The sequence below is a fragment of the Brachycentrus maculatus genome, unplaced genomic scaffold (assembly GCF_059751285.1).
Source record: "Brachycentrus maculatus isolate JH-2025_06_01 unplaced genomic scaffold, ASM5975128v1 h1tg000255l, whole genome shotgun sequence".
NCBI lineage: Eukaryota > Metazoa > Arthropoda > Insecta > Trichoptera > Brachycentridae > Brachycentrus > Brachycentrus maculatus.
This window is the reverse complement of record NW_028281006.1, coordinates 224,582-234,531: the sequence shown is the minus strand read 5'-3', so window position 1 is coordinate 234,531 and position 9,950 is coordinate 224,582. Positions and strand designations below refer to the sequence as shown.

At 42.1% G+C, this 9,950-nt stretch overlaps 1 protein-coding gene across 1 annotated transcript; it reads right to left on the bottom strand.

Annotated features, from left to right (window-relative positions):
- Positions 1-4,983: 4,983 nt before the first annotated feature.
- LOC148306084 (toll-like receptor 7) lies at positions 4,984-9,586 on the bottom strand. The gene has a single exon (XM_088265643.1). The coding sequence runs from the start codon at positions 9,108-9,110 to the stop codon at positions 5,298-5,300; it is 3,813 nt and encodes a 1,270-aa protein (XP_088121769.1). The 5' UTR covers positions 9,111-9,586; the 3' UTR covers positions 4,984-5,297.
- Between the last annotated feature and the right edge of the window lie 364 nt (positions 9,587-9,950).

The following is a 9,950-nucleotide window of genomic DNA, read 5'->3' as shown; positions in this document are numbered from 1 at the left end:
AGATGAAGATAATATGTAAATCTGGGCATTTACAGGGCTCCAATTGTCATAAGTTGCTTAAGTGATCACTTTACACACGTGTAACATTCAAAGTAAAGCAATCACTTAAACCAGCCTATGATGGCCGTAAGTTCTGTAAATGCCCAGACTTCCGTAATCTTCTTCATCTATGGTGAGATATCAAAAATAATGTAAAAAATAACTCCTAATTGGAGATAATTCAGATTTGTGAACAAGTATTTGAGCAGAGTCAAAATATTTTATATTACATTTAATTTGATAATCAATTACACAAAACTCTGTTGAGTGTTAAAAAATCCAGTTATGGGTTTTGAAAGAGACGAATGTAGTAGATCTGGGTGTAAAATAGTAGTAAATGAGGATATTTTGGACACGATTTCATGAGCCATATTTGGGAAGTTAATTTTTTGGGAATGGAAAGATTGATAAAGATATAAAAAGGTGAGTAAATGCTGGGAACAGAGTGAATGGTGCAGTGAAATTGGTTGTAGCAAAGAAAAGCCCAACAGTGGAAGCTGAACTATCAGTGCCCAACGGTTTCCTATCACCAACCCTAATGTATGCAAGTGGAGCATGGAGTTGGCAAAAAAGGATGAAAATAGACTGAATGCAGTCGAAATGCGATGATGAAAGTGAGCAAAACAATGTACGATGGATATTCAAGTTGTGATATTGGGAAATAATCTAAAGCCGAGATAATCATTATCGATTAAATTGAAAGTGTGTACCTACATATGGTTTGGGCATTTGGAACGAATGAGTGAATGGGAAAAGTGCGGTAAAACAAACGTATGAGGTACTTGGAAATAGAAGCAGAGAAAGAACGAGGACAACTTGACTCGACCAAGTACCTACTTCAAATACTGAAAAGTGGACATCGGAGGTCTAGAGTCGGGATAATTGGCGAGTTTGTATAAGGAGAGGGATAACAGTGGAAGAGGAGAAGAATATTTGTAAAGGAATAGTTGCTTGGCGTCCAATTATCTCGGCCTACCTCTGAGAAGAAGCGGTGCGATAATAAGTTAGTTAGTTAGTTAGTTGTATTGAAATTAAATTAATTGACTTGGTCAATTTTCGTAGTATGCTCACTATGTACTCGTATAGGGTAGAACGTTATCATAACTTTTTTTGCAATAGTAATGTGTTTAACTAGTTACATTTATAAATATATGTCACTTCCATAAACTTTTCGAAGCCCCTCGTACAGTGGAGCCCCGCTATTAGTTCGACTCTTTATTCGTACAACATTTTAGAATGAATTTACGAGTACCTACTCGCCGTTTTTAAGTTGCTCCGCTATTTTATCCGCAGTCCCACAAAACGTGATTAAAAATACATTTATTTACTATACTTAAAATGACACTACAAAGATAAAAAAAAAACTTCTTCTTTTTTGCACCTTTTATTGTAACCTAATGCAGCATAGGGCACTGGATCGAATCGATGTAATGTCAACATTGATAGTGATATTTTTTTAAAAATTCCAATTCTAGTGTAATAAAAAATATACATTCTGTGAAAAATTATCATGTATTTATTTTGACTCCCCTGAGAATCAACTCAAGACCTCCAGCACGGTAGGCAAAAGCACTACTTACTACGCTATTGAGACGGACAAATCTATGTATAAATATTCTATAAATTGAGACACTTTTTTAAATAATTTTCTGAATCGAAATTCTAACTAACAAACCATCACGCCGCTTCCCCGAAGGAGTAGGCAGAGAGAATAGAACGCCACACCGATATGTCTTTGCAAACAATCTTCGCCTCTCTATATTCATGCATCTCCAGGCGAAGAATGTTTGCAAGTAAAGTGGTTTTGCGTTCTTTTCTCTCTGCCTACCCCTTCGGAGAAACGGCGAGATGGTTAGTTAGTTATTTAGTTTCTATTACCAGAAAGGGTACAATATTCTTGCAACTCCTGTACTGTTTATACGCATCGCTGTATGGCCACTCATTATTCTCATAATGGCAAATAAAAAATTTAAAAAACATGAGAACATTTACCAAAGATGCTCTTTGAAGTAACAATAAAAGTTAAATGCCCATTCTTCAAGTTCTATCCATAACCTTTGAAATTACGTCAAATTACTGTATTTTAAAATGTACACAAAACTGCATACTTTAATAGTTATAATAATACAGGAAGTTGTGAATTTTAAAATTGTTCCTGCCTTACATAATGTATTCAAAAACGACTGTATCTTGCTAATAGTTAGTTATCTATTATTATGAAGTATGTCGTTCGTGCTTCTTTCCTACTGTCATGACCGCGTTTTAGAGCTTACAAAAAACCCCATTGAATTACAGAAGTTTTTTCTTCTTCAAAAATTCCTGACATCGCTCTTTTAAATAACTGGCGTAGCATACATTTTTGTGGAATTTCGGTTAAGAACAGTTTAATGAGATTTTATAAGCATGCATATGCTCACTAAGTCCCATGCCTGCTTTCACCGTTTTACTGATATATACGGATATGTAAGAATATATACATATTTATATATTTTTTTAAATTGTTAAGTCAAAAGTTTATGATTATATCAATATAATGTTAAAAATTAAATTATGCTAATAATGCCCACCCCACACCACACTTAACATATTTGTAAACAATCTTCGCCTCTTCCAAATTCATGCATGTCTTCGCACACACCCGGCAATTATTTCGACTCCTGACGTGACCGCTTTCAACTATTTGAATAACTCGATCAAGCCAAGTTTTCTTCTGTCTTCGTCTGCTCATATTTCCAACTAATAAACATAAGCCTTATAAATTCGTTTCACTGTTGATTTTCTCTCACTCACTCATTCGAGTCACGTGCCCAAACCATCTCACACTTGCATTTTTTATTTATTTCACTATTCGAACATGTATTATACATCGTTTTTCCACACATTCGTCTGAAGGATAGCATTTCGACTGCATTCAGTCTACTTTCATCTTTCAAATATCAATAAATACAGACAAAAACATTTAAAAAGCAGCGCACTTAAAACTCTCTTCTATGAAATTAGTTCAAATACAAATATGACAATTAGGAAAATTATGATATTTTTCGTAGTGGACCTTTGACTATCAAAAATAAAATATATTTTCTTTTTGTGAAAGTAACTGGTTAATTAAATAATATTCGAACGATACATAAATGTGTGATCGAATACATTGTAAATATGTGATCAAATGACGCAAGCGGTCTTTTAGACCTTACGCGACTAAATGGAGGTAATATAACAAGACCAGAAAACGGTTTCAATACTATCTAGGATTCGGTTCATTGAACCTTGCTAAATGCAGAAAGGACCCATGTCCAATCGGATCAACTCTAAACACATATCGACATATGGTATTCAACGAATAAAGTCAGATCTACAAAAACCACATACATATAGGAGCTTTTTGAAATTATTGAAACTATTTTGAATTAAAAAATGTTATTTTATGTATTTTTTTATATAACACAGACCTTGTTTTTAACAATGTTTATTTTATACTATTTTTCTAACCGGGTTCAACAAATACGTTATTTTTCAAGAATGGATAGAGTATCTATCCATTCCTGACGTTATTTATCGAACCCGGTTTAAAATATAATAATAATAGTAATTGAAAACAAAGTTTGTGTATTGTTTAAAATAGTAATTAAATAGCTAGAATATCGAAAAATTTTAAATAATAATTTATAACAATTTTAGATTTTCTGTAGAGTTTATCAAATGTATTTCAGACAGCACCTACGAGTACAAACGTTAGATGCAAACTATTTGAAATTTATAAATCTTTATTTAAATTTAAACTTTTAATGCGAAATTTCCAAGATAAGTATTAAAAAATAATTTTACACAAATAAGAACAATAATTACGTTGGAGTACTTTAGCAGTTATACACTCTTAGCCTTGGAAAATTGGTCCATCAGGTCTAAATATATAATATTTTGACCATTCCTCAAATTATGAGGAAGATACTTACCATTTTTCTCAAATGAAAATTGCCTTTAAAATGTAAGAAATATTTTTTTCTAAAATAATTGTGCATTTACGTTACTCCAATTTAGCCGATATAGAAATTTATAAAAGAATTGTGGAAATATGAGCTGTCATTTTTTGACGAATGTGTTCAGTAAAATATGACAAATCATTGTTTTACAACTCTTTCCCAGTAAAATATTATTTAAAAAAATCTTGGGCCTCGTAGCGATTCTAGGACATTCCAAGGATCGATTTTTCCAGACTATTTCTCGGAAAAGGGTCGATAATGTTCAAAAAGTCATTTAAATTCAATTTATCATCAAAATTATATCTTTTGGGCTTATTGGAAAACCGAGTAATAGTAAAAATACATAAATTTATCGACTTACACATCTTGGTCCCTTTAGTATTCCATTTTTTTAAAGTAAAACATGGTATGTAGTTTTACATTTTCAGCAGTCGAGCACTTCTTTTAATTTCACTTTACTTAATCATTTTTAAACATTAATTTTCATATTATATGAAAATTTACTTAAACCTTATTTCCATGATTTTTAAACATAATTTTCTTTTCTAAACCAACTCACCATTTCATATCATTATTAATTTTCACTACTAATAATATTTTTTGTATGTATTTTTTGTATCTTTGTAACCAATTAACGTTGTTTGAAAAATGTTTTTAGTTTTTCTACATTGAAATTCAACATTCGTATTCCATTTTAATGTTTCGTCAACCAAAAACATTCTACATCCAACAGATGACATATAACATTAGATGGTTTTCGTTGATAATATACTATATTATATTTTTCATGTTTCACTGATTGGATAATCGGATAGGTGTTTGCCAAACTACTTGTTACGAGCACTGATATTAGGACCATATTGATTACTTCTAGGAACCTGCATATTTATATATTCAATAATTGTGTGTAATGAAAATGCAATTAGTGTGTACATACAAAAGGAAATAATAATAAAAAAATGTATAATTTTGCAAATTGCGCACAACTTTATTCAGGTATAAATATTTAATTCACGGTAATAATATATATCGTTCGTGTCCTATATACATTTTTACAACAGTCTTTAATGAATTTATTCATTTTAGTATATAAAAATCCGCAGTTTATGTCCGCGTTAAAACTATAAGGTAAGTTTTGGTAAATGACTTAAAAACTTATAGCGAGCTTTATACAATATTCACATAATATTTACAAAATCCAATAAAAATAAAATCTAAGCGACGAATTAACAGGAAATGTACATTGCGAAGCGCGAATGCGAGCGCTAGCACGAGCACCTAGACCAAGTAGGCCTGCGCGGGGGGCGCGCGCCAGCCCCGCGAGCCCCGCGAGCCGCGCTCCAGCGTGGAGTAGTCCGAGTCGATGGACGAGTAGATGTGGTCCGAGTGCGGCCGGCCGGCCCCGGCGGGCGGCTGGTAGGCCGGCGGCGGCAGCTCCCGCGGCTCCTTGTCGGGCGCGGCGTGCGCGCGGTGCGCGTGGTGCGCGTGGTGCGCGTGGTGCAGGTGGTTGCCGTTGGGCACGGACCCGTCCAGCGTGTACGTGTTGATGTTGCGCCGGTAGTTGTCCGCCGGCTTGCGCGGCCCGCGCGCCGCGCCCGGCATGGCGTAGCGCAGGCGCTCGCGGAAGCGCTTCTCGCCCCAGCGCACCCGCGAGCCCGTCTTGAGGTACGGCCGCAGGTCCGGGTCGGACTCCGCCTCGGGCGCGATGTGCCCCTCCTCCACGAGCACCAGCTTGAACACGCGGCCCTTGAGCGCCTCGTGCAGCGCCTGCCGGAACTCGAAGCGCGACCACTCCGTCTGCAGGAAGTTGCGCGTGAGCACCAGGATCACGCGCTTGGACGCCTCGGCCGCCTCGAGCACGGGCCGCGCGGGCAGGCACGGCGAGGGCGGCAGGTCCCGGTGGTGCAGGCACAGCTGGAAGGCGGGCTCGCCGTTCTCCAGCTCGGCCGCGATGGATCGGATCACGAACTCCTCGTCCTTGGGACTGTAGCACACGTAGCCGTCGTACAGCTTCTCGCGCTCCTCGTAGCCTCCGGCGAAGCTGAACAGCCGCACTCCGTAATGCGAGAAGAGCCACACTCGTATGGGGTCCCGGAACACGAAGACGAGCACGAGCAGCACCAGCGTGAGCAGGAAGCCGCACAGGGTGAGCACCATGGTGGGCAGGTAGTCCGACACCAGCATGTTGTCGATGACGGAGCCGCCCGCGTAGTAGTCGCTGCACGCTGTGCCGTTCAAGTCTAGTTCTCTTTTCCGAGGCGCTTTGGACTCGTTGTTCCAACACCAAACGTCGGTACCGTCGACGATCTTTTGCGCGTTATCTACTACAAATACGGTGAAGTCTTGCAAAAATTTACACTTACAAGACCACCGATTATTTCCGATAGACACCTCTCGGAGTTGGGTGTTTAAATTGATTTGCCATATGGGAAACACGGCCAACCTGTTTCCGTCTAGCCGAAGGATTTCCAGAGAATGTAAAGGTTGGAAGGTCATATTCCCGATGTGCTCGATAATATTGTTCTGCAGATAGAGTTCCCTGAGATGACCTAGATTCTCGAACTCGTATCCCTTCAGCTCCATCAGTCGGTTATCTTCCAGGTGAAGCGATTGCAAAGCGTTCAAGCCGGTAAATGTTCTGTTTTGAATATTTTCCACGCCACTACCGTTCACGAAAAGCACTCTCATGTTTTTTCTACCTATAAACACGTGATTTTGTAATTCTTTAAAGTCATTACCGTCTAAGTACACTTCAGTAGCGTCCATCGGTATTCTGTGCGGAATTTCTATCACTCGCTGGCCCGAACAATCCACTACGTTAGTGTTCCACGTCTGGTCGTGATAGCACGAGCAGTTCTGGGGGCACGTCATTTCACAATCACAGGCGTCGAAGTCACAACAATGGCACAAAGCGAAACAGTGCGTTTCGTATTTACACAGAAAGTCGGAAGATTTAATACTCGTCAGGGGCAAGTGGGTGGTACCGCGAGAGTGCGTCATTTTACACATCACATTCTCCAAGTCCATGACGCGAGGATGCTGGCGCATGTTCGTCATATTGTTGATGAGAGGAAGCCACTCCATCGAACAATCGCAGTGGAAAGGATTGCCACCGATATAGAATTCGGGCAAGGAACGATTTTTAGGCACAGGCGACAAGCGCAAACTGTTTAACTCTAAATGCACTAGGTCGTTAGCGTACATGTCCACTCGCGATAGATTACTCTTATCCAAGAAAGTGTTCACTTGAATATTATTTATATAATTGTTATTGATAAATAAGAGTTCTACACTGTTGGGTATCGTCATCGGCGATAATTCCACAATTCTGTTATGACTTACATCTAAAGTTTTAACACGTATTTCTTCTTGAATTTTATAGTAATTTCCTAAATGTTCGATATAATTACCGTGAATGTCCAACCACTTGAGATTACTAGGAATAAAAGCGTAATCGAACCAAATCAAATGATTCTCGGAGAGATTTAACCACAATAAACTAGCTAGCGTAGAAAACACTCCGTTAATGTCCGAAATGATGTTAGCGTCCAACCTGATGGCTTCCAGTTGGGTATTTCTGTCGAAGGTTCCCCTTTCGATGCTTTGGATCTTATTTTTGGCAAGATTTAGAACTTGAAGGCTCGGGAGGTCCCATAACATCCCTTTCGTCAAATTTCCGATGTGATTTTCGATAAGCCTCAGTCCCGTGAGCTGGCCGAGATTTTTAAACGAACCGTTTCTAAATTCCGATATCTGATTTTCTCCGAGATCCAAAGTTTTCAAAAATGCGAGTTCCCACAGAGCTTCCGGAACTTTTACTAACTGATTAGAACTTAAATCCAATTCCTTGAGATCCGAACAATTCCTAAACGCCATCGGGTCGATATTCAACAGCAGATTATTATTCAAAGTCAATTTGCTCAAAACGTAAAGTCCATTAAATAAGTGTTGATCTATCGTGTGCAGTCGATTTTCAGCCAAGTTCAACGTGTGCAAATTATATAGCGGCAAAAATGCGTTGTCTTCCACAAATCCTATGGAGTTATTGCGCAAATCTAAGATCTGAAGGAAGAACAGATCTTTGAACGTTTTTCCGTCGATCCTCGTCAAGGCGTTGTGCGATAGGTTCAATATTATCAGTCTTATCAATCCGACGAAAGTTCCATCGTCTACGTGGTTGCTGGTGAGTTGGTTACTGGACAAGTCCAGCACCAAGAGTTGTTCCAGACGATGGAATATTCCCTTGGCGAGTTCGTAGAGCATGTTGTTGTTGAGATAGACGTCGCGCAACTCGCGAGAGCTGGCGAATATGCCCTCGGGCAGCGTCTGCAGCCGGTTGTGGGAGACGTTGAAGACGCGCAGCGAGATGAGGCCGTTGAGCGCCTCGCCGGAGATCTCGGAGATGTTGTTATGCTGCAGCGACAGGCGGTGCAGGCGGCGCAGGTCGGCCAGGCCGGAGCCCTCGGGCAGCGCGCGCAGCAGGTTGTGGCTGAGGTCCAGCTCGGCCAGCGCGCCGCCGCAGCCGGGCCCGGCCCAGCCCAGGCGCTCGGCGCTGCGCAGCCGGTTCCGCGTCAGGTTCAGCGTGTGCAGGTTGCCCAGTGGACAGAACACGTCCTCGGGCAGCGCGCGGATGTTGTTGTCGCCCAGGTCCAGGTGCTGCAGCTCGCGCAGCCCGTTGAACGTGCCCGCCACCACCTCCAGGCTCTTGGCCGGGCCCCAGTCGGAGTTGCGCGAGTGCACGACCAGCTTCTTGAGCTCGCGCAGCCCCTCGAAGGAGTTGCCCGGCAGGTGCAGCAGCTTGCAGCCGTCCAGCGCGAGCTCGTCCAGCTGCGAGAAGCGCTGGAAGTAGTGCGCCGAGATGGCGCTCTCGAACAGCAGCACCCGGTTGCAGTGCAGCGCCAGGCTGGAGGCGCCCTCGGCGGGCACGGGCTGCAGCGCCAGCCCCTCGGGGTCCAGCGTGCGCAGGCGGCACAGCTGCGCGGCCGGCGCCCCCGCGGGGCCCCCTGCCGGCCGGCAGCCCTCGCGCTCCTGCGCGCGCGCGCCCAGCAGCAGCGCGGCGCACAGCCACAGCAGGCGCAGCGCGCTCCTCATGCTTGCTGGTGGCTGGTGACTCGTGGCCGATGAGAACTGAACGCGACTGGATTCACCGCCCGCTACATGAGTCGAGCGGCCTGCGAACTGACGTCTCGTATTCTAGTGCGCGATGGACCATTCTCTCCTTGTCACCCTTAAAACTGTTACTTCACAATCACATCGAAATTCTATAAACATCGCGTAATCCAAAAGATAAACGCACTTTCAACTTGTCACCTTTTTAACATAATTATATTGTCTTTATAACCGTAAATACGCGTCGCTCTCCTATATAAACTCGTACTTCACTAGTCGCATGTCACGAAATGGAAATGTACTCGCGCCGAATAAATTGTACGTAGCGCTCTTCGATCAGAATAATACAAGTTCACTGTTACGTTAGAGCGCGATATCGCTAAGTCAGCAGCGCGACCACCCCGCTAGAGCTCTCGATGTGGACTGGCTCGATGCGCGCGACCGCCGCTCTCCCTGCGTGGATAGTGCCCCGCCGCGCCGCGCGGCGCCACCGGCCGGACCCCACATTAGACAGAGTCGGCGATACTCCTCTCGAGCCTCCGGAGGGGTACGAAAGAAAGAGCCGTAAAGTATTTATCGCTCGGATTAAATTAAAACGAACAAAGTTTCCCCGGAAACGTTCCGCCGCATGCCCGACTCTGGAGAGCGACAGAGACGCGAAACTTAAAGCTGGACAGCTTTTTGTATAAGTTCACGTTATGTTGTTAGACGACCTATGCCTACGTAAAATGACAAAGTAAATTGAGTTACATAGGGAATCCAATCTTCGTCTTTTTCTTATTAGCACTAGGGTATTTCATTTAACAGAAAATTCAAAGTATG

Bases quoted from the DNA above. Each gene is read 5' to 3' on its own strand.
- LOC148306084 (XM_088265643.1), bottom strand. From the start codon at position 9,110: ATGAGGAGCGCGCTGCGCCTGCTGTGGCTGTGCGCCGCGCTGCTGCTG.